The sequence below is a fragment of the Phyllostomus hastatus genome, unplaced genomic scaffold, assembly GCF_019186645.2.
Source record: "Phyllostomus hastatus isolate PE091 unplaced genomic scaffold, TTU_PhHast_1.1 phas_contig_210, whole genome shotgun sequence".
NCBI classification, from domain to species: domain Eukaryota; kingdom Metazoa; phylum Chordata; class Mammalia; order Chiroptera; family Phyllostomidae; genus Phyllostomus; species Phyllostomus hastatus.
Window position 1 is genome coordinate 16,657,160 of NW_025333737.1, and position 24,477 is coordinate 16,681,636.

Genomic DNA, 24,477 nt, shown 5'->3' on the forward strand with positions numbered 1-24,477 from the left:
AAAGTTCTTTTTTTTTTGTTTTGTTTCTTCCTGTCTTGTCTGAAATCCTTTTATGAATGTGTCTCTAAATCAACTGTTCTTTGTATTTTGCCAGAGTTTAAAGTTAAAGAAGTTTTTCTTTTCTCCTGGTTGGACCCCCTCCCCCCGAAAAATTCTGAAAACAGTGCTCTCCTATAGAACTATGTAGTGATAGTAATGTTCTATATTCTGAGCCTTCCAGTACAGTAGTCAGGAGGCTGTTGAATACTTGAAATGTGACTAGTAACTGAGAAACTGAATTTAAATTTTATTTGCTTAACAGAATTAAACACCTGCATGTAACCACTGGCTGCCAGTATTGGTCAGTGCAGCAAACCTCTCAGTTCTGACTGGGCAGACATCCAGTGCACGGCTCCTTCACGGAGCTTGAGTTGTTTCACTCTTGGACTGATCTTCATCTTTACCTTTTGAAATTGTAGTCTTCCTGCCTGCACTGCAGGTAAATTGCCTAGTAAAAATCTGATCTTTACTATTTAATTTTCAAGTTCTGTAACCTACAGAAGAGTGGAGATTAATCTCTTTTTAAAAACATTTAAAAAGATAAATTTGCTAGCTTCTGTAAGACCAAGGAGAGTCATATACCCAATCATCTACAGTTTTAATGATATTTTGCTATTTTTGTCTTTTTTGTTTTACTTAAAACATTTTAGAGAAATCAGACTGTCATGACATTTCACTTCTAAATACTCCAGCATTCATCTTTAGAAAATAAAGAATTTTTTAATAATCATGGTATCAAGTCTCCTCATATAACAGCCCTTCAGTATCTAAAAATCAGTCCATGTTCCGATTTCTCTGGTTATCCCTAAATGTTACTGGTTCGTTTAAATAAGGAGCCTAACAAGATCTGCTTGTTGCTTTCAGTTATGTCTCTTAAGATAATTTTTAAAAACATTTTTTACAGAATTTCAGATTTACAGAAAAACTAGAATGGTGCACAGAATTCCCATGTACACTCTTTAAAAAAAAAAAAAGATTTTATTTATTTATTTTTAGAGAGGGAAGGGAGGGGGGAGAGAGATTGAGACACACACACACACACACACACACACACACACACACAATGTGTGGTTGCTGGGGGCTGTGGCCTGCAACCCAGGTATGTGCCCTGACTGGGAATCGAACCTGCAATGCTTTGGTTCGCAGCCCGCGCTCAATCCACTGAGCTATGCCAGCCAGGGCCTTGCCATGTACACTCTTGATTCAGATTCTTTGGTTCTGAACATTTTTTTACTATATCTGATTGTCCTCTTTTGTTTCTATAGATATTTTTTTTACTAAACTGCTAGGAAGTAATTTGTAGGTGTGATATCTCATTACCACTACATATTCTATTGTGTATTTAGTAAGAAAAACAAAATGGTGCTACATTGCCACACTAAAATGATCAAAATGAGGAAATTGACTTTGACAGGATACTGTTGTGTAATCATAGGCTTTATTCAGATTTCATCACTTGTTCTGATATATTTTTTTAAAGACTTTATTTTTAGACGGGAAGAGTGGGAGAGAGGGAAACATCAGTGTGTACTTGCCTCTCATGCACCCCCTACTGGGGACATGGCCTGCAACCCAGACATGTACCCTGACTGGGAATTGAATCAGCGACCCTTTGTTTCTGCGGTCCAGTGCTCAATCCACTGAGACACCCCAGCCAGGGCTGATAATATTCTTAATGTCAAAAGAAAATTCAGAGTCATGAGTTGTCCCTTTCTCTTTAGTTTCCTTTAATCTGGAACTCTGTATTTGAAGACAGATATTTTTGAAGAGTACAGACCATTTATTTTTTGTGGGGTGTTCTTCAATTTGAGCATATCTGGTGTGTGGTCATGATTAGATTTAGGTTATATACTTTTGGCAGGAATAGCATAGAAGCACTGTGTCCTTTGGAGTGCGCAGCACAGGTAGCACATGCTATCAATTTGACCCTCTGCTAGTAATACTAGCTTTGATGATTTGAGTGAAGGTTGTGTCAAACAGGTTTCTTTACTACACATCTTTCTTCTTTGCAATAAATGTCTTGGGAGATATTTTGAGACTGTAAACATCTGTTACTGCTCAGAATTTCATCCATTAATTTTAGTATCTATTGATGGTTCTTGCCTGAATCAATTATTGTGATGATTGTAAAATACCTGTAGTGACTTTTTAAAAATTTTATCAGTCTTTCACCATTTTTGTTAGTGTTCTTCTGTTAGGAACAGCTGTTCCTTGTTTTAATTATTTATATTAATGTGGATTCTTAGATTTCGTAAATCTCTTAGTCTGTAATTGTCCTGAAAAGTAATTACAACAGAATTCACATAGTAAAGGGAATGTTCTTGTGTGTAAGAAGATTCTGGCCTTAGTAACCTTAGTTAGGCATATTAAAGAGAATAGGTGGAAGAGGTTTTCATTCTTTAAGAAAGTTCTTTTACTTGAGGAGCTTAAAGTTCATTTGGATATATTGACTGGAAATTGTGGGCCGTGGGCAGAGTAGGAAACAGTGGGAAACCGGTTTTGGAAAGGTGTAGTATAGGAATGTGAGTGTGTGTGTCTTCTGCACATTGAGGAGAGAAGTGCTGTGCCTGCTTTCCATTTTACCTTCTTTTCTCTTTAGGGGAAAGAGAATTTTTGATGGTACTGACCTTATGCCATCTGTCTGTAACAGCTTTCCCAGCTTGCTCACTCAGTGAACGTGTTGGAGATACTTTTGTCAAGTTTGTTAGAGAGCCTTAGCAATGCTGTGGTGTTCATGATGCCCCTAAAAATAGGAATTAAGATAGCATAGGGTTACTTAGCATTAACATGTTGCATGGTTGGAGATTCTGGTCTCTACATCTCTCCCTGACTTTAGTTAGGCAATTAAAGAGCAGAAATTAGGGATAATTTACTTTTGTAAAAAAAAAAAAAAAAGGGGGGGTATATTTCAATGTCTGAGTAAGTTAAGCACCCAGAGACCACTTATCTATTATCAGTAGTCAAAATAAATTCACACCCAGAGTTTTAACCACCATTTAGGACAGCTGAATTAGGCAGATAATAAAATGAAAATACAAAAAAAAAAAAAGCTAGTTTTGAGCTGTGTTATATGCCCTAATAGTATCTATTGAGACTTTACTATATGTCTGGCATTGTCCTAAGCATTTCCTTTTAAATCCTCCCAACGGTGGGATAGGTCCTATCATTTCAGATGAGGAAACATACACAGGGATAACTGATTTGTCTGTACCTACTAAGTGGCAAAACTGGGACTAAATCCAGACATTTTGGCTTTTATGCAGTCTGTAGAACCAGCTAATTCTGGATGATACTTGTATTTTATAATCAAAGTTACACATTTATACAGTAATTGTTTACTTGAATGAAGAATCTTTGTTGTCTAGATTATGAGGAATCTGAAATAATATTTCTTACTAAAAACCAAGAAAGTAGTGTCTGCTTCCCCCCGCCTCCCACCCCCCAGGCACGTTAATCCAAACAGGGGTAAGGAAGGGAGAAGAAGGAAAAGGAAACACTTCCGTATCATTTGTAACTTGCAATTCTAGGACACTTTAGAGTTTTCGTTTGGCTGATTAGCAGTAAATCTGTTACTTGCTTTTTGGATTCTAAATTAGGCATAAGTGTCAAGTCCTAAAGTTGTGCCACTTGTAGACCAGTGCCAAAATCTACTCTGTGTTACAAAGTTTGAGTGGTTTTCTTTAACAAGGGAGCAGCTAATAATTTGTACAATTGCTTAACTCCTTGCCCTGGTGTTCAGTTATTGAGTTGCTATAACTACTTTATAACTGGTAGTGTCTATAGTCATTGAGGTATAGGAGGGAAGTGAAAGTAAAATGCAGTCTCTTAATCTAAGGTTGTATTGTATTCAGATCCTAGCCTGGTTGTGATTAAGCATTATTAGCAGTAAAGTTTGATGAAAGAATTTAGACAGAATGCAGTTAACTTGGCTGAGCCAATCCACAGTGAGCAGTGACAGTGGTGGTCTCTGGGGCGCGGGGGCGGGGGGGGGGGAGTTGGGTATCTGGGGGACAAGGGGAGAATAAAGACTTGATTTTTTTGTTTGTATTTTTCTCCATGTGAATTTCTTATCTATTAGAGGAAAAAAATAGTCTGGCTTAATAAAGCCTTTAGGCAGCCTTTTATTGGGACCTAGTCTGTTATATTTGGTAATGCAGGGTATCCACTCTGGTGGAGTTATCCTTCTAGCAGTGCCTATTGTTCTAAATAAATACTTTATTGATTTTCAAAGGCCTACCATCCTTAGATCCTCTTTATTTGTTTAGCAAATACTTGAATATCTTCTGAGTACACACAGCAAATCTGATTCCATCATTTTCCTTGATAAAACCCTTAAGTTAGCTTTATTTGCCTAAGAAATAAATTCTGGATTTTTAGTGGAGTACATTTAGTTTATCAGTCTGGCCCTTGCTAATCTTTCTAACCTTAATTTATTACCATGTTCATCTCCGAGTATTACAAAAGTACTTAGAGTTTCCTTAGAAGACCGTACTTTCACATCTCTGGGTTTTAGCATCTGTTCTTCTGTTGTACATTCTCTAGTCTCCCTTGAACGTATTTCCCTTAGCTGTGGGTCTTCTTTGACGAGGTCCCTCTTACATATCTTTGTTTTGGCACTTTTTGCAAAGTATTGTAACTGTTTACTTGTCTGTCTGCTCTTGATAATCCCAGTTCCTTTAAGAATTTTGTGAAATTTAAAATTTTTATGTTGTGACTTGATTTTCAGATTTCTGAAGTCTAATGCAAGTGAACAAGTAATTACTAAATGTTAAAGAGGAAAAGAGAGGACAGATTCAGTAATTCTCAATGTTAAAGGGAAGGGGGTAAGAGAAGACAGTTCAGAGATCTTAAACTAAGAAACATCGATGACTTCAAATCCCTCGAACAATAATGCTAGCTTTCAGATATAACTCTTTCCTTTACTTTCGTATCTACTTATTGTGCCTCCTAGCTATAACCACATGGTTATACATCTCTAGTTATAAGTACAAGATTATAACAAAACAGTTGAATGCCATGTTATTGGAGGAACAGAAGGTCCACTATTTAGCTATCACTTGCCTCACTTAAATCAATATAATGGAGTTTTCACTGTTGACCTTGAAGCATTAATGGTTAAATGAGAATTTGTAGTAAAGAGATTACGTGAATATCAGGTCTTTCTGATTCACTTTGTAACATGGTTTATTAATGTTTATTTGTTTGTTTTTCTTCCAGCTCCAGAACCTGGGTATAAACCCAGCAAACATTGGCTTTAGTACCCTGACTATGGAGTCAGACAAATTCATCTGCATTAGAGAGAAAGTAGGAGAGCAGGCTCAAGTGGTAATCATTGATATGAATGACCCAAGTAATCCGATTCGAAGACCAATTTCAGCAGACAGCGCCATCATGAATCCAGCTAGCAAAGTAATTGCACTGAAAGGTATACAAGATTATGGGTTTCTTTTTCTTAAAACTCTTTCTGTGTATAATGTATTCAAATACAATAATTGGGAGCTATCTCTTTTAGTATTTTGATTAAAGTTGATTAAATAGGTCTGTAGTGTTAAAGCTATTAGTGAATTTGATTTTAACTACTTTCATGACTTTTGCTTGGCATGTTTCTATAAAACGTACTTTTATTCAGCGTATATTCAGACTAATTTTTAAATTGTCATAATAGGGAACTGTATAACCTATTACTAAACAGAGTTCAGAGAATTTCATACTGGCTGGGAACCTATATTAATTTTTTTCTTTGAACTTCAGAGTAACATAAGTTTCTTTTTCCCCTCTTATTGATTCCAGAGAGAGGGGAAGGGAGGGAGAGAGAGGGAAACATTGATCAGTTGCCTTCTGCACACCCCCTAACTGGGGACCCTGTCTGCAACCTTTTGGTGTGTAGGACAATGCCCTACCAAGTCCCACCAGACAGGGCTAAATAGACGTTTTTAAGACGGTTTGGTGACAAACTAGCTAACTTTAAAGAAGGCATTTAATTGTCTGGGTTTTTCCTTTTTCTTTTTGGACACTTAACTACATACCAGATACTTTAAGTGTCTGGAGCATATATGTAAGTTCTATGGAGATTAACTTTAACCTTATGGTGTAAATGCAGTTATCATCTTTATATGAGGAAACTGAGGCCTTGCCCATAATCACATAGTTGTTACCCCAATAAATTCAATACTTTTTTTTAAATCAGCATAGCTAATGATTGATGACCTAAGTCTATACATAAAACCTCAACACGAAATAGTGTGTTACCTAAACAGTGTGCAAGCACTGCTTCCAACCTCATCTCTAGCAGGGTGATCTTGGATAATACCTGTAAATATGCAGGAAGTCTGCTTATTCATTAGTAAAATGAGAGGGTTAGGTTAGTCAATTTTCTAGTTCTTTTTAGCTCAAAATTCTAGTAATTTGATAACTTTTTTGGGGGCGAGTTGTTGGAAGTGCTGAAATTTTTAAACAGACTTCGTTTTACATGATTTAAACTTTGTATTTAGTAGTAGTACTTGTTGGAGATTAAATGGGGGGGCAGGGAGAGGGCTGAGCATATTCAAGCAGATGTCACCATTTCATATCTAAGGTTAGAGTTGATCTCGTTTCAAAGAAAGATAATCCATCCAGCTTTTACCTGGGACCACATGCTTTGTGGCAATAAGTTTTTTTGCTTCTATTAAATAATACATGTAAGGTATTAAGCTCCCTTCAGCCTCCTTAAAGAATTTAAATTCAACTGCTTAGCAACTCTAACCTCTATTAAAAGGCCATCGTTTAAATTTTCTCAACTCTCTTCTATTTTTAATGTTGTTGTTATCTTATCACATTTCTTAATGCTTTCTTATGTGTGCAGATGGTGAGTTTTCTTAAATTAGATTGTATTAGTTATTGTCCTGTTTTATAAAAAGAATAAATTGAAAAGATTTTCAAAGCATTGTACAATAATAGCATTGTGGATTAGTGCCCATATATGTACCCATATACATAGGAGTTAAGCTGTCATCCCTTACCCTCCTCCCTAAACCTTCCCACATATATACTCCAACCCTTTTCGTAAAAAAAAAAGTCTGTCTAGGGGTTGGGGAAGGCAGCAAAGGAAAGTAAGTAATTTCTAAATATAGCAGGTCCTCAAAAACATAATTTGATTGTAAGGTTGATGAGATGCCAGAGGCATTTAATTTGTTTATATCAGCTTGTGGTAAAATTGGTTTCGTTACTTGTCGTTTTTTTTGCTTAAAGTCATAGAACCTGTTGAGGACTTACTATACCATACTGCTTCCTTTCGAAGCCAGTTTTAACTTGATTTCTTTTTATAAACAGGACTATAACTCTCACAATTGCTCAAGTCTGGTTGTGGTTTACATATTGTGTGGGATGGGAATAACATTCTTTGTTTTATAGAAGTTCTTACATGTGTGGTAAGAAGGGTCATGGTACAAAGCTGTGTGTTTGGTGTCCCGTCCCATCTCCTCCCTCCTCACCCTCCATCTATCTTATACATTTTGTTCTGCAGGAGCCAGGTTCTCTGTGGCTCAGGAATGGAGTGTTCCTTAATGTCTAAGGATGAATCTTGATCAGATAGCCTGGTGATATTGTGGGCTTTGACCTCTATTAATAATTTAAACCAAGTCACTTTTTGGACCATGATGTTCAAATTAACACATAAAGGCCTTTGCATCTGATTCAGTGAACTCTTAACACTCAAGGCAAACTTCATCCTTCTTTTACTAAATATTTGCTTCATTGGATGAAGTTTGAACTTTGTATATTAACAGCATCTATCTCCAGTATATTAACAGCATCTGAAACTGTCCTTCTTTGTCTCCCTCTCCTTTCCTGTAGCACTGTGTATTTCCTTTCCTGTCTTTCCCTTTGTATCTTAAACCAATTAAATGTAGCATGTACTTCTCTTATGTGGTCTTGGTGCAAGATAGAATCGAAGTAGATCCTCTTCAGAAAGTAGTTTCCACAAGATTTAGTTGGATGAGGGGTGAAAGTAGACATTTTCCCCATGTGTTTGTATCAGATTTGCTTTGTTTTGTGTACCCATAACTAATTTAGTTAATGTGTAAATATTCTTAATTATAAATCATTAGATTTCGACCTTGTTTTCCTTTATTGTTAAGCAAGCTGTTCTTTAGACTCATTTTTAGTTGGGATTTAGAATTCTATAGATATTATGCTATCTGTTTAAAATGTCTTTGATAGAAGTAATACAGTTTTGCTTCAAAGGTAGAGGTAGATTGTCTGCCCCTGTCTCAGCTGTCTTTTCAGTGGTTGCTGCTCTGTCAATTTGACCTCTGTAGTTGGTTATTGCATAGTTTCCTGATAGAACCATTTGTTTGGAAGTTAAGAGATCTTGTTACAGAGCAAGTCTGGCTAGATACTAATTTATCCTGAACTTTGTTTTCTTAGTGATTCATAATTCTTAATTTTTGTTTTTAGCTGGGAAGACTCTTCAGATATTTAACATTGAAATGAAAAGTAAAATGAAGGCCCATACCATGACTGATGATGTCACCTTCTGGAAATGGATCTCTTTGAATACGGTCGCTCTGGTCACGGATAACGCAGTTTACCATTGGAGTATGGAAGGAGAGTCTCAACCAGTGAAAATGTTTGATCGCCATTCTAGCCTCGCAGGTTGCCAGATTATCAATTATCGTACAGATGCAAAGCAAAAGTGGTTACTTCTGACTGGCATATCTGCACAGGTAACATTTTTTCCAGTTTTTAATTAAAAAAGGTCTACAGAACTAATATGCCAAGAATGTAGTTTATTTTGAAATTAGGTCTTCTATTCTTAGTCATGTTGAATCTGACTTATTTTGGAAGAGCTTTTTTCTCTTTTAAAAATAAATGTCTTTATACCAACATAGTTTCAGAGCATGTACTCTTACCAAATGTTTTTAGGTCTTGCAGGTTGAGTGGGTATATGGAGTTCCTGTATGAATGATTTGGAGTTTATTGTGCATATTTACTGCAGAATTAGTGTTCCTATGCATGTATTTTTTAAGATAGCATACAGGATGGTTGTATATGAGTTCATGTTAAGTTTTAGTAAGATACTGCCTGGAGCTAAATTTTAAATGAGTAGGTATTAAATCTACATTGAGAGACTAAAGTATTATAAATACTGTTAAAGATGATAAAGCGATTCTAATTATTTCACTAGTTGATGAATCTGGGAGTTAGTGGTTCATACGGTCCCCAAACTTGATTCTCTTTGATCTTTTGTAGCAAAATCGTGTGGTGGGAGCGATGCAGTTGTATTCTGTAGATAGGAAAGTGTCTCAACCCATTGAAGGACATGCGGCTAGCTTCGCACAGTTCAAGATGGAAGGAAATGCAGAAGAATCAACGTTATTTTGTTTTGCAGTGCGGGGTCAAGCTGGAGGGAAGGTAAGTTTTTGCTCTGGAAAATATTTAGTGTGAATTTGTCTTTCTGCTACTAATTAAGTTATCTGCTACTAATTAGCTATCTCATTTCTCTCTTCCTTGTTTGTTTCTAACATTCAGATTTGTGGTGACTTTGTTTAAAATCTGCTTGTAGTGATGCTTTTCTAAAGTGAATAATGTTCTTTAACTACTTTTTTGTATCAGCTGTGGATAGTAAGACTTTATTTTGATTGCCTTTGCCAAGGCCTTAAGTCTGTGTTTTTCAGCCTTCTGTGCATAAGAATCAGCAGGGTTGCTAAAATGTACATTGGTGTGACTCATTAGGTAGAGCTCATCATCTGCGTTTTAAAAAGCCTAGGTGATCGGGTAGGATGTGGCCTACAATTGGAGTCACATTGCCCTAAGTCAGAGTTGGTTAACCTTGACTTTACATTGGAATCGCCTAGACAAATTGAAGAACTTTATTCTGTGGTTCGATTAGAGCATAGAAAATTTACAGAAAGGATAATAGGTAGTTTACAATAGCTAGGAATGTGTAGAGCCAGGCTTGGAAGATGAGGAATCAGGGAAAATGGGAAGTAGCCAGAGCCCCAGCCAAGAGACCTGCCGCAGAACCCTGAGAACTCTGCTGCTGCTGTGACTGCGGTGCTGGGTGACACAGCACTGCTGCCTCCGGCCGCTCTGTTTGACTGCAGTTCTCACTGCCAGACTACACTCTCCAAAGTCATAATATTTTTCCATGGCAACTAGTTAAAAATTAGACAGCAGTTGCTTAAAATATGATAATCTATAGCTTTTCAGTGGGGAGAGAACATGCAGAGTTACAAGTCTGCTTAAAATTTCAGAGTAAGAATCCCTGAACCAAGGAATAATCCTAATAGCCTCTCAATATGACAAGGATTGAAAACAATGATATTTAGGTCTGCATTGACATAATATAAACAAAGACAACACATATTAGTTCTTAGAAATTAGGTATTATCTTTAGGACATAAGACTGGGACATTTTTTGTAAAGGTCTACTGTAAAAACAACTTCATTTGCATTTTTATAGTCTCTGAAAACATGTTTATAGATTCTTGAGACTATTTGATTTATTGTGCTATAGCTTTTGTAGTCTGCCATGGCTTTTGAAAGAAAGCATGATTTTTATCAATATGGTAGTCATTTTAATTAAGAATGAGAGCCTATAACTTTTCTATGGTATTTATCTTGAAAACTGAATTATTTTTTGTCTGAGTCCACTCCTGACATGACTGAGGAAAAGCTATAATACTCTCATTGACATTATTTACTTTCACTTGCCTGGCTGATGTGCAGCATCAGACATTTTAAAACAAAACGTTCTCGTCTGGTTTATGAAGTCTGTGTGATCAGCCTAGAACACACTTCCGTCTGTGTGAGAGCATGTGCACCAGCAGAGAAGAATTTCACAGTTTTAGTTAGCTGTCTATTTGGAAATGCTAGCTTGTAATGGAAAACCATGAGAAAGAACCTCTGTGGAGAATGTATTGTGGGGAATGTATTACCATTTTATGCCATTCATTTAGGGTAGATTGTGGTGTGATTGTTTCAGTTATTCAGCTGACTTTATGGTTTTTATCTTGAAATAATACACTTTCATAGGAAGCTGCAAAGGCAGTATAAGTGTCCTTTACCTAGTTTTTCTCAGTGGTTACATCTGTGTACACACACACACAAGATATTATATTAAAAAAACAAGTTAGCATTAGTACAATTGTATAATTCTATTTAATTGTATCATAAGTAGAATGAAGTTACTATTCTGTTACCTCAAGGATTCCCACATGCTACTTGTTTATAGTCACACCTACTCCTCTACCATGTCTAACCCCTGACAACCACTAAATTACTTCCCATTTCCATAGTGTTGTCACTTCAAGAATGCTATATATATAGAATCATGTAGTGTGTGACCTTTTGAGGTTGGCCTTTTTTTCTCCACTCAGCATAAAGTCCATGGTAGTTCTTTTTATTCCTGAGGAGTATTAACCTACCATGGAAATAAATAAATAAATATATATTTAAGATTTTATTTACTTAGAGAGCAGTTAAGGGAGGGAGAAAGAGAGGGAGAGAAACATTGATTGGCTGCGTCCCGTGTGTGCCCCAACCTAGGACTGAACCCGCAACCCAGACATGTGCCCTTACTGGGAATTGAACTAGCCACCTTTCAATTTGCAGGAGGACACTCAAGGAACTGAGTCACACCAGTCAGGGCCTACATGGATATATTAATGGTGAATATTAAATCTATTGTGGACATTTTGGTTGTTTCCAGTTTGGAGCTACAAATAAGCTGCTATGATGACTACTAAAAGATCTAGGTTTATATAAGTTTTATTTTCTTTTGAATAGTTGCATATCATCGAAGTGGGCACACCACCTTCAGGGAACCAGCCCTTTCCAAAGAAGGCAGTGGATGTTTTCTTTCCTCCAGAAGCACAAAATGACTTTCCTGTCGCAATGCAGGTATTTTAAACAAAACAAAGGGACTTTTGAAATTTCTTTAAAAAATAATTCAGAAACTGCTTTTGCTCATAGTCAGTATAAATTAAGTGGGGCTTAAAAGAATATCTTTTTTAAAATAAAGTTTGTTAGTGAAACTTTATAAATAATCTAATATATAAACTGGGTTATGCTAATTTTTCAAAATTGCTTTCCTTTTTATGTTATACATCTTATTCATATCCTTGTCTTTTATGTAAGAGCTTTGGATATGCCATATTTAAATATGCTACAAGGAAACCATAAACATTCTCATATAAGCCTCTTGTCAGTGTTCTAGAATTTTACCATCTCTAAAATGGAATTGAACTAAATTTTTTTTGTGTGGGTTCATTATTTCACTTCATTGTTGATTTTCTTTATACAGATCAGTGAAAAGCATGATGTAGTATTCTTGATTACTAAGTATGGTTATATCCACCTCTATGACCTTGAGACTGGTACCTGCATCTACATGAATAGAATCAGTGGAGAAACAATCTTTGTTACTGCACCTCATGAAGCCACAGCTGGAATAATTGGAGTAAACAGAAAGGGACAAGTAAGGAAACCTTGAAACTTAAATTAAGCAAGAGAGTAATACTTATTACTGTTAGCTTTTTTTTAAAAAGATGATGACTTTGGATGTCAGAAATTAATATATACTTAAAAATACAGAAGCATATGATACGAAGGTTCTCTTTAACCCTGTTTCAGAGAGAGAAACTGTTTGGCACATAGCCATCTAGGTTCGCGTTTATGTATCTATGTCAAAAGAAGTGACTTTTTTTCAAAGAAACTATTAGGGTTACAATTGCGTTTTCTTCCTATGACCTCTAGGATAGATTATCAGCTATACAAGGAAAAGAATTTTTCCTACATCTCTTTTCCTAACTACTTAGTACTAAATATTTAATGTTGGAAGATAATCTGGTATAGTAACTGTTGTGGGGTACCTGGGAAATTGTCTAGTTGGATAGGGAAGACACTAGCTGATCTGAATTTGTCATGCCTGGCAAACCTCTTCACGCCATTAACAAGTGATTCCTTTGTGTTTCCTTAGTATTTTAATGTAATTAAAATTTTCTACCATGGGGATGTCTTATTTTCTAAAAAAAAAAAAAAAAAAGGTTAGAATGTCAAAAAGAATACTGTGACTGATTTTGACTTACTTTTCCCCCAAATTAGTATTTTTCCCAGACAGTAAGTGGAGGAAATAACTAGTAGATTTTTCTCCTTTGTTCTGTTAATTTCCAGGAATGGGGTGTATATGAAGAGGCAAATACTCTAGAGAAGTCCTTCCTTACCTGTCCATCTCCTACCTCAACTCGACATGTGGTTAGGTGCTTCTGCTTCTAGGTAGCCCCCTGCATAGTGCTTCCCACAGTGAATTCCAATCGCCTGCTTAACTGCTCTAGTCACTAGTCTTTATTAGGAAAGGGGCTTTTCTTTGTTTAATTGTATTTCTACACCACTCCATGCCTGGCACAAAAGCAACTTTAAAAATTCAGTAGCTTTCATTTATTCAGTTGCATGTTTGTCTCTTGGGGAAAAAATCAAGAATGAATTGCCTTTTGGTGAACTAGGTTAATGACAGTTTAATAATCATGAACTTGATAAGCCAGAGACCTTTTTATTTCCATTACTGTGCAGATGTTTTTAAGATAATACATAAAGTATCTCGAGTAATTTCGCTAATGTATTTGATATTCATAGGTTTGATTCTGGGAACTTGTTTTCCTCTCCTCCCCCTACAATTTTCTGTGGCCAGCTGCTTTGAGTAAGGAAATGGGTGTTTAACCTTAGGCTTCAAGGGCTTTTTTCTGCTCTTTGTATCAGCTGGACATATGCCCTAAAGCAGCAATTTTCAACCTTTTTTATCTCATGGCACACATATATTAATTACTAAAATTGTGCAGCATACCAAAACATACATTTTTTGCCAATCTGACAAAAAAAAGTATAATTTTGATTTATTGACACCAGATGACTGTTGTTGCATTGACTGTTGTCATTTTTTAATTTGACAATCTAAGGGAAAAGAGGTCAGTGCCCCTGACTAGATAGTCAGGTCCTGCATGTTTTAAAGTTCTTCTGGCACGCCGGTTGAAAATAGTTGCCCTAAAGGAATGAATGTGTGGTTTCTATTAGTTGAAAAGTCAAAAGTGATCAAGATGATATTACAGCTTAAATTCTGAAATTGGTAGATCTGAGTACTTTAGAAGATACAGAAACCTTCAAAGTACTGGTCCAAAGTACTGGTTGCTAGAAATCTGTTACAATAGTAAGACATTTGGTCCGTGCCAAAAGGTCCTTGATATTCGGTCCTTGATATTCGGTCCTTGAAGTGTGTCATTATCAGCTAGGCTACCAAAGCAAGAGGGTTATTATGGACCAGTAAAACATGCTAATATTTTTTATGTATTTATCCTATAAACCAAAAGTTTAAAATTCCTGTAGCCAAAAATTGTGAAGAACATTATGTGCTGTTTGTACCTAGGGATGTTTTGGACAGGACCAAATGTCCTGCAAGGGCTAGAGCAATCTCAGTAGGGTGAAGGTGAAACTGTGGATTTGGTGTTTGGGGAAGACTAAGGTAGCAAGCAGTAGGACGATTCAGAAAGTGTGGTTGGAACTGAACTTACTCATTTTCCTTATGTTTCCTGGCAGGTAAGCATGAATTAAAGGTGGAAGTCGGAAATGCAAATGACTTTAAAGAAAGTAATTCCTTCCTTTATAAGGCATGTCTAAATATGGAGTAGAATGACACATTGCAGATACGGGATGGCTTAACGCTTTGTGGATAGGGGGTCTGACCTGTAGAAATGAAAGAGTTCTGGAGCTTAAAATGTCTTAATTTTCCTCAAAAGAAAGTATAGAGCCAGCAGGATTGACTATTATTTATCAATTGGTTATTGAGTTCTCAGATTATATTTGATTTTTGTTGATTTTGGGACAGAAATTTTTCATTTTTATTTCTTGAACAAGTTATTAAGCATTTACTTTGTGCTAAACACTGTCCAGTGCTAACAATGATTAAACAAAGATAAATGCCTCCTCATGTGGCCCAGTGACTGAGAAACAGCTAGGCAAGAAATTATAATAATATGAGGAGCACTGTTGGGGGTAACGTAAGTAGTTTACAGGCTGGGGTGTATAACCAGCTTCGGCGTTGGAGAAAGGGATGGGTGTGTAGTGAAGGGTTCCCTTTCTCTGTGGCAATTAACGGTAGTTCAGCTTTTAAGCAACTAGGGCAGCTTCTGTGGCAGTGACTTTTCAGGAGGACCAAGGGTGGGTATTTTCCAAATGCAAGCAATTGGAAAATGCTCTTTACTGATTCCACATTTATATTAAACACCTATTGTGTACCTTGTATTATACAGTAGGATTCAGTGATTCCTTCCCCTCACTGAATATATAATTTGACCTGTAGGAATGTAAATCTGATTTTTAAAATTACTGAAAAATCCTTATTAAAAAAATCCTAGAGTTTAAGGAATATATGTTAAAATTCTTCCAGGTGATCCTTAGGTTTCATTTAGATTTTATAGCTTCTTCAGTCACTTTGTAGGTTGTCAAAATTGCGTTCCCTTATTGAATTGTCTTTCAGAGCTTAAATGGGAGCCTAATCTTTGATTAACCATGTAAAGAGTGAGTGAATCTTAGCAAAGCAATTAGAGTTAGGACAGTATGAGGTAGGGAGTTATTTATATTACAGAATGGCCATATTTTAGGCACTCCCAAATGGTTAGCACTCCTTATTTTTCTCTATTCTGGCCTCTTTATTACGGCAACAAAAAGCAGCTGTCATAATTTTAATGCATTTGTGACTCAGTAGTAATCAACTCTAAAGAGATTTAGTACCATTGATATCCAAATGAATACATTGCAGCTATTCATTACCCTTTAAATTGCAGGTTCTATCAGTATGTGTGGAAGAAGAAAACATAATTCCTTACATCACCAATGTCCTACAAAATCCTGATTTGGCTCTGAGAATGGCTGTACGTAACAACTTAGCTGGTGCTGAAGAACTCTTTGCCCGGAAATTTAATGCTCTTTTTGCCCAGGGAAATTACTCAGAGGCAGCAAAGGTGGCTGCTAATGCACCAAAGGTAAATAGTTATACAAATTAAGTTGCTGTGCTTGGATTAATGTTCATAAACTCTTTCTAATACTGTTAGAAATGGAACCAGCTCTCCACAGAGAAACTAATCATCTTTATGTTGCATTTTTCTATAGTAGAATATGAGTTACTTGTCAGTGACTTTAGATTTTGTTAATTATTTTTCCATGAGCTCTAAGCTTTGGTTTTTTAAAACTCGTTAATTATTTCGTTAATTATTTTTCCATGAGCTCTGTAGCTTTGGTTAGTTTTTTAAAACTCAGAATGTTTAGAAGGATATGTAGATCTAGCAAGCTATGATTTACACAGATGTCATAATGTTTAGTTACTTAGTTATAATACTGTTTGACCTCATCAACTGTAGTTACCTTTTTTTCCCCCTTTGAGAAGCTTTGTTCTTATTTGGCTCACAGCTTGGCAGAGGGCTCTAGGGTGTTTTAAAAGCTGTCTACTATCTGCAGGGAGAGGCTGAGGCAGAAGCCCTGACACCAGGGGAATGTCAGCAGGGTACCTTAGAGGCCACTGGGCTGCAGAGTCTCCTAGTTGTGCTAGAGGGTGAACTCAGCTCAGCCTGGGGGCTGGCCAGCCTGTGGAGGTTAGTCAGGTGGTCACCCATCTTAACGAGTTTCAACTCCTCATCTGGGAAGTGGCTCTCCAAGAAGTCACAGATATGGGCATCTGTGCAGACAGAATCCAGGGCATGCAGTGCCAGTGGGGCCTCTTCAGATTCTTCTCCAGGACCATGGTTTTACTGCAGTCATCCTGGGACATCTTTTGTGTACTCTGGAAGAGGGATTGGGCACTGTGTTGGTTTGCAGCTTCAGGAAACACTCGGTGCCCATTGCTTCTCCTCAGCTAGCTCCTGGAAAAAGTGGCCCATGCTTTCCAGAAGCACATTTTTGCATTCGAAATAGAAGCCCAGAAGAGAGGCAGGTGTGGGAGACTCTCAGATGAAGGTTAATTAGGCAGTCAACAGTAGCTTCTACCTCTGTGAACAATTTTGACAATCTTAGAGCTCATGGTTTATCAGCAGTAAGGAGCTAAGCTTAACAAAAAGGTGTTGGCTGCTTCCGGAGGCAGAGGATGACTAAGAAGATGGTTCCAAAGGTGGTGACTGGAAAAGAGGTTGGAGGATGGTTGGAGGCTGGAAGAAGGGGTGTCCACTGATTTGTTCTGTCTAAACACTGCTCAAGCAGGAGACAGAGCCACAGGATACACTGGAAAAAAAATAATGTTTTTTTCCAGAGTTGAAGATTGAACAGATCCTATTAAATTTATGGTAAAAAGAGTTGTCTGGAATGGAGCTGAGTTCTCATCACCTTTGTACTATGGTGGACTGAATTAACAACTTAAATCCTGATCAGTATTAAGAAATTTGAATTTAATGTGAACCTGGACTAATAGCTAGCTTAACTATTTTATTCTCTTACACCTTGACATTATAATTAGGTTGGTATATTTCTGATTCTAAGTAACCTTTATCACATTGAACCAGGCACATGACAGATATTGACTGACTTTATTATTCAACATGTTGAAGATTTAAAATTTTGTGTTAGTAGATGGGAATCACGCTTTTAAGATTGACCTAAACCAGTGGAGTTAGTGTGATGTTGGATCATCTTTAAAAGGAGTCTTTATCATTTCTTTTTCTTAAAGGGAATCCTTCGCACCCCAGACACTATTCGTCGGTTCCAGAGTGTCCCAGCCCAGCCAGGTCAAACTTCTCCTCTACTTCAGTATTTTGGAATCCTTTTGGACCAAGGCCAGCTAAACAAATTTGAGTCCTTGGAACTGTGTAGGCCTGTACTCCAACAAGGGCGGAAACAGCTTTTGGAGAAATGGCTAAAAGAAGATAAGGTACATTAACTTCAGTTAATATACTTTTGCTTTGATTGCATTATATACCATGTTAGCAAATTAAAAACATCTAGGCTGCACCAAAACATCTATTATTCATTGCTTATAGGAATAGAGTGAGAGCAGACGTTGCATGAGATGCATAAATTTATCTTTATAATGCTTTGAGGTAGAATATCTTTGTTTAGTTTTTTTAAATGGAATCCAGGATTTGTGCTGGGTGGTTAGAACTAGTAACTTGGAGGCAGCAGATTATTATCCTTTGCCTCAGGAAAAGCTTAGTGTGAGAGTATGCATTCATATTTGTCAATATGTGTAACACTCATTTGGACATAAGGATATATTCCTATCTCCTACATCCCACATTTAATATGTACAGTAGTTTCTTTTTTTTTTAAAGATTTTATTATTTTTAGACAAGGGAGGGGAGGGCAAGAAACAGCAGTGTGTGGTTGCCTCTCTTGCGTGCACACCCCCCCCCCAGGGATCTGGCCCACAATCCACGCATGTGCCCTTTGGTTGGCAGGCTGGCACTCAAACCACTGGGTCTCACCAGCCAGGGCTAGTATGCACAGTAGTTTCAACCATACAAATATATCTTTTCTTTGAGAATGTCTCAAGTATCATCAATATTGTGGTATTGGCTACTAGTAGCTATATTTGGATGTGAAAGGGAAACATTATGTAAAATGTTGGACCATAGATATGTTAAGACAGCAGGGCTGTCTAATTAGCAGTGATATGGATTCCCAGAGTTATTTCACAGTATGTAAATTAGCATGTGGGAAAATATTTAAGACAGTTTCTTGAAATTTATTTAAATATGGGCCTTTAAAAATGTTAACCAGCTTTCATTATTGTGAAATGTCATTTATTTACTTATTTATTTATGATTTTACTTGTTTACTTAACTAATTTCTTTAAATATTTTATTCATTAACTTTTAGAGAGAGGGGGCAAGGGAAGGGAAAAGTGAGGGAGAGAAACATTGATGTGCAAGAGATACATTGATCAGTTGCCTCTCACACACCCCCAATGGGGACCTGGACCTCAACTCAGGCATGTGTCCTGACTAGGAATCGAACCAGCGATCTTTGGGTTCTCAGGCTGGCACTCAATCCACTGAGCCGCACTAGCCAGGGCTCTGATTTCTTTACATGGAGCATCTAATAGTACTTTGTTTTCTAGAGTACATTATGGAAAATGTTGCTTATTGGCAAGGCACAAGTTTGAACAGTCCATCAATGTTACTATTCCTTTCATACCACCGTAAAAAGCCTTTCTTGATAAAGTGGCAATATTGTATTGCAATTTCTTATGCCATTGTCAAGAATGAGGTGGTGCTGTTTTAAAGCACTCTCTGAGTAGTGAGTAACTCTTAATGTTATACCTTTCAGCTTTAGTGTATGTTGGTAATATTGTTACATTATTCTAAGTCCCTATTTCTTCACCCAGCTTCTGGCAGTTTTACAGGATACTGGAGAATAGTACCTCAGAGTTGGGATGTTTGGACAAGAGTCTCTGTTGAAGAATAGTTAATAGCCACAATAGCGAGTATTTGAGGTCCATCCTAATTGTTTAAGATAAGGAAAGAGGGAACAGCTAAGGTAACCCACTTGACCTTTGTAACAGTGTGAAAGGGCTGTTCTCTGACATAACCATTAAAAATAGAAAATCAACTCTTAATGTGTAAACCAAAACTCTTCTAGGGAGGCTGCTTTCCAGATTGGGCAGCTGACTAAGGCAGGTTGAATGTACAAAGAAGGGAGTCTGCTTGTATATCACCTAAAAATTCCAAAATTTTTTTCTGTTTGGCCTTGCGAAATTAGAGTGTCCTGCAAGTTGCATTATTTTGAAAAAAACTGGGGGCCATGTGGGTCTGATATTTAATATCCTTGATAGAAGTACAAGACTCTGCTTTTTAAGTACTTACATTTCTTACAAGGTATTTGGTGATATCTTTATGCGTGAAATCTTGGTGAGCACTTGATTCTTAAGTAGGATGTGTGGGAAATTTAACTGAGGCATTGTTATAAATACATGGTGATCAAGGGTCTTTATTAACCACAAACCCTGAATATTTATAGCATATTCTGGGACAATTGAGTAACTAAGTGCTTATCATATTATTTATAGTAGAAATAGTGTCAACTGCTCACTCATAAAACAGCTCATGGATTACTAAACTATCTCTTTTTTCTTTGGATAGCTGGAATGTTCTGAAGAACTGGGTGACCTTGTGAAATCTGTGGACCCTACATTGGCACTTAGTGTGTACTTAAGGGCTAATGTCCCAAATAAAGTCATTCAGTGCTTTGCAGAAACTGGTCAAGTTCAGAAGATTGTTCTGTATGCTAAAAAAGTGAGTTCAATGAAACAAATTTTCAACAAAAATTCATTAAAACATTAAAGAGAACTTAACCTGTAGAAACTCTTAAGTGACTTTAATAGTGAATATTTTTTAAATTTTGAATCACTGGGAAAAGTTTAAAAACCCTATTTTAGTTCTGATGTATAGAATTATAATTTCTGAAAAAATGGAAGCAGTTACTCTTATGGCTTATCAGAATTTAAGATGGCAAGGGCATGTTTAATCTGTTAGAACAAACTTTTTGAAATAGTCATTCATCAAAAATGAATAAGCCAATTATAAAAATTGACCACTACTTAATCAAATATGTTATCACTAAGGTATCTATTTGCCTAATAAACCAACGTCAAATTGAGCGTCTTAGATTAAAACTGAAATTTTACTTTCACCACTAGTTCTATATTAGTAAGATTCTATTTTAGAAAAAAAAAACTTTAAATGATCTAAAAATGAAACTTTGCTGTGGCATTTCAATTTCTGTTTGTAGGTTGGATATACTCCAGACTGGATCTTTCTGCTGAGAAATGTCATGCGTATCAGTCCAGATCAGGGACAGCAGTTTGCTCAAATGTTAGTTCAGGATGAAGAACCTCTTGCTGATATCACACAGGTAAAGACTTTAAAATGTATTCTGTAGAAATTGATTTAAATAGAGAATGGGGAGACCTAAGTTTAAACCACTTGAAGAAGAATGGGTTAAACTTTCAATTTGTAGAAATTTGAGCTTTGCAAGTTGCAAAAGAATGGACAGTAAGATACCATCTATATACAGTTTTAAAATGTACAAAATGGACTCTTGTTTAGAGATGTGTGTGTATTAAAAATGTGAAAAATATATGGGAATAATAAAATACAAAGGATAGTTATTTCCACTGGGTGAGGAGAGAGGGGAGAGGTGCACATAGAAGTGGGGGTCACAGATTCCATATTTATGCTTTTGTATATTTCAAATAGTTCATGAAAATTTTAAATCATTTGATTATATTCTGCTATTATATAGTATGTTGAAATGTCTTGTAGTTTTTACTAGAACTAAAAGTAACCCTAGAAAGACAAAAATTTATTCTTAAATTTTGAAGCTATGTTGTCCAAGTATTTTTGAAGTTTGTGATTTGATCTGGCAATTTTTTATGTACAAAAAAAATGAGATAATGTTTAATTCCTTTTTATTTATATATTATCAACAGTATCATAAAGCAGTTTTTAAACATCTTAAAACAGTATTCTTTAAATCTTTCTGCAGATTGTGGATGTCTTTATGGAATACAATCTAATTCAGCAGTGTACTGCATTTTTGCTTGATGCTCTGAAGAATAACCGCCCATCTGAAGGTCCTCTGCAGACTAGGTTACTTGAGATGAACCTGATGCATGCACCTCAGGTATGTGTTTTCATGCTTTTGAGGCACATTCCAGCACTCTTTTAGTAGTTACTCAGAGGTTCGTAGAGTAAGTTATTTGAATCTGCTGAGATGACTATTCTTCATTTAATAAAATTTAGCTAACATTCCTTTGTATTTTCTCTTATTTATCAGTTTGATACTGAATCTTTATCTGTGTAATCTGGACAGAGAATTACTGATATAAATGGACTGTTAAAATACACTCATCCTCTTTGTGGTTTTATAGGTTGCAGATGCTATTCTGGGGAATCAGATGTTCACACATTATGACCGGGCTCATATTGCTCAGCTGTGTGAGAAGGCTGGCCTACTTCAGCGTGCATTAGAACACTTCACTGATTTGTATGATATTAAGCGTGCAGTTGTTCACACCCATCTTCTTAACCCCGAGGTATTTTTTCTTACCTAACACATGGTTTTAGTTATGACTAATTGGTATACTGAAAATGTGTTTCTGGTGCTGAATGATAATAATTTCATACTAGCATTAGGTTCACTGTTATTTATTTATTCACGTATTTATTTTGTCCTCTAGTGGCTAGTGAATTACTTTGGATCCCTATCCGTAGAAGACTCCCTAGAATGCCTCAGGGCCATGCTGTCTGCCAATATTCGTCAGAATCTGCAAATCTGTGTTCAAGTGGCTTCTAAGTATCACGAACAATTGTCAACGCAGTCTCTGATTGAACTTTTTGAATCTTTCAAGAGTTTTGAAGGTAATTAGTAGTTTCTGAGTTGTGTTTTAATTAAGATAGCCAAGAGGGGTATTGTTATGATCATGAGTTACTATAAATTCTGTCTCTACAAGCTTAATTTTATGGGGCAGTTTAAGTTTTATTGGGCAATAAACGTTGTCAGGAATCTTATGTTAGATTGTAGGGATATGCAGTGAGCAGGCTGCTTAGATCTTTTATAGGTGAAATAAAGACAAAATTTGAAGATACAGGTATATAGTGGCTTTGTCATAATTGTGTAGGGTGAAAACACTTTTGATCAGGTATAATAAAATGTCATGCTTATGTTGTCTGACTCTCATAATGGCAAGTATTTCTTACCAGGGACATTCTGTGAATTGTTGCTACACAGCAGGTTTTCTCACCCTCAGCACTGCAGACATGATGGGCTAGATCATTATTGGGGGTGGCGCGGGCAGAATGTGTAGCAGCATGCCTGGCTTCTACTCACTTGATGCCAGTGGCTCGGTGCCACCAGTTGTGACCACAGAAGATGTCTTAGACATTGCCCAGTGTCTCTGGGGAAGAAAATTAACTCCAGACGAGAACCACTGCTGTTCTAAGTATACTAATGTAACCACTTTGGGTGGCTTTTGGGTTTATTAGCTAAATTTCTGGTCCCCAAGTACTGTATTTTGCCATGTACAATGTGCACTTTTTTTTTGCCCACATTTTTGAGGGAAAAAAGGATGTGCATTATACATGTAGTGCTAATTCTGTACCTATAGAAATGTTTTTAATTCTTTTATTTATGTTTATGCATTAAAAGTGTAACTCTAGAAAGCAATAACAATATCTGTATGCAAAATAATACTCTGAAATACAATAATTGGTTTGGATTCTAAATGTAAATAAGTGAATAAATTGAATTGAAAAGTTAAAACGAAAGGTTTTTTTCCCTGAAAGTTGGGGCCATCAACGCAGGTGCACACTATACATGGGAGTGCATTATACATAGCAAAATATGGTACCTTTTCTTCCCTCTTTTTGTACTATTGCTCTAGACAGAAGGAATAAGATATCCACTAGTTTTCTTCATTTTCTCAGTTTCTGTATGTTAACTTCATGCTAAATTTCTAGTATTCATTTAATGCAGCAATCATTAGCAGCATGTAGCCGTGTAAATTTAAAGTAATTAAAGTGGAATACAATTAAAATTTAGTTCTTCAGTCCTGCTAGCCACATTTCAAGTACTTGGTAGCTACATGTGGTTAATGGTTACTGTATTGGAATGCACTGCATTAAATTCTTTTCAGACTACTTTTCCATGTTTTCTATTAACTGCTTATGGAAAAACATCTGCTATAAGGGACTTTATTTAAAATTTCTCATGTGGAATTTGGTGTGATAGTTAGCTTTGGTATTAAGTAGCTGCCTCCTAACTCTTTCTCAACTACTAGAAAATATTGGATTGAATTTTCTGTTTTATGGGGATTCGAGTGCAGAGCCATTTATTGAACTGATTATTGGATTAATTAGTATTCTGGTGGGGCTTTTTGAGCAACCAGTTTTTATTTGGGAGTATTCAGTATAACTGTTTTTTGTTTTGTTTTTTTTTGTTCAGCTCTGCCATTCTCAAAAGTGTACCTATAGTTAATTTCAATTATTTGTTCTCTCAAGGTCTCTTTTATTTCCTGGGATCTATTGTTAACTTTAGTCAGGACCCAGATGTGCACTTTAAATATATTCAGGCAGCTTGTAAGACTGGGCAGATCAAAGAAGTAGAAAGAATCTGCAGAGAAAGCAACTGCTATGATCCTGAGCGAGTCAAGAATTTTCTCAAGGTAAGTGATTTTGAGTAATGCGGTTTCTGGTTGGGTTGAAGATCAGCAGTTCCACAAGGATTTGATTAGTTTAGAAAAATTTTCCCCCTAAATGTGAAATTCTTAGCATTCTGAAATTGTTTGCTAAATTATTTCTTCCACATTTAATACTCTGTGGGTTTTTTTTGAAATAGGGAAGGAAATTAGTAATACTTAAGATTGACCATGTGTTTAAAAGAAGAAAAAAAATAACACTATTTCAAAGGAATTTCCTTTCTTTCACTTCA

General features: G+C 36.3%; 1 protein-coding gene across 2 annotated transcripts in view; it reads left to right on the top strand.

Annotated features, from left to right (window-relative positions):
- CLTC (clathrin heavy chain) overlaps positions 1 to 24,477 on the top strand; it is a 61,026-nt gene that overhangs the window by 13,632 nt on the left and 22,917 nt on the right. For both annotated transcript variants that reach the window (XM_045835721.1, XM_045835720.1), the window contains exons 2-14: positions 5,257 to 5,464; positions 8,473 to 8,741; positions 9,268 to 9,429; positions 11,806 to 11,919; positions 12,323 to 12,496; positions 15,852 to 16,049; positions 17,720 to 17,920; positions 20,130 to 20,282; positions 20,779 to 20,901; positions 21,535 to 21,672; positions 21,920 to 22,084; positions 22,229 to 22,409; positions 24,048 to 24,211. In XM_045835721.1, the coding sequence (XP_045691677.1) occupies positions 5,257 to 5,464; positions 8,473 to 8,741; positions 9,268 to 9,429; positions 11,806 to 11,919; positions 12,323 to 12,496; positions 15,852 to 16,049; positions 17,720 to 17,920; positions 20,130 to 20,282; positions 20,779 to 20,901; positions 21,535 to 21,672; positions 21,920 to 22,084; positions 22,229 to 22,409; positions 24,048 to 24,211 (2,250 nt within the window). The remainder of the gene's footprint in view (positions 1 to 5,256; positions 5,465 to 8,472; positions 8,742 to 9,267; positions 9,430 to 11,805; positions 11,920 to 12,322; positions 12,497 to 15,851; positions 16,050 to 17,719; positions 17,921 to 20,129; positions 20,283 to 20,778; positions 20,902 to 21,534; positions 21,673 to 21,919; positions 22,085 to 22,228; positions 22,410 to 24,047; positions 24,212 to 24,477) is intronic.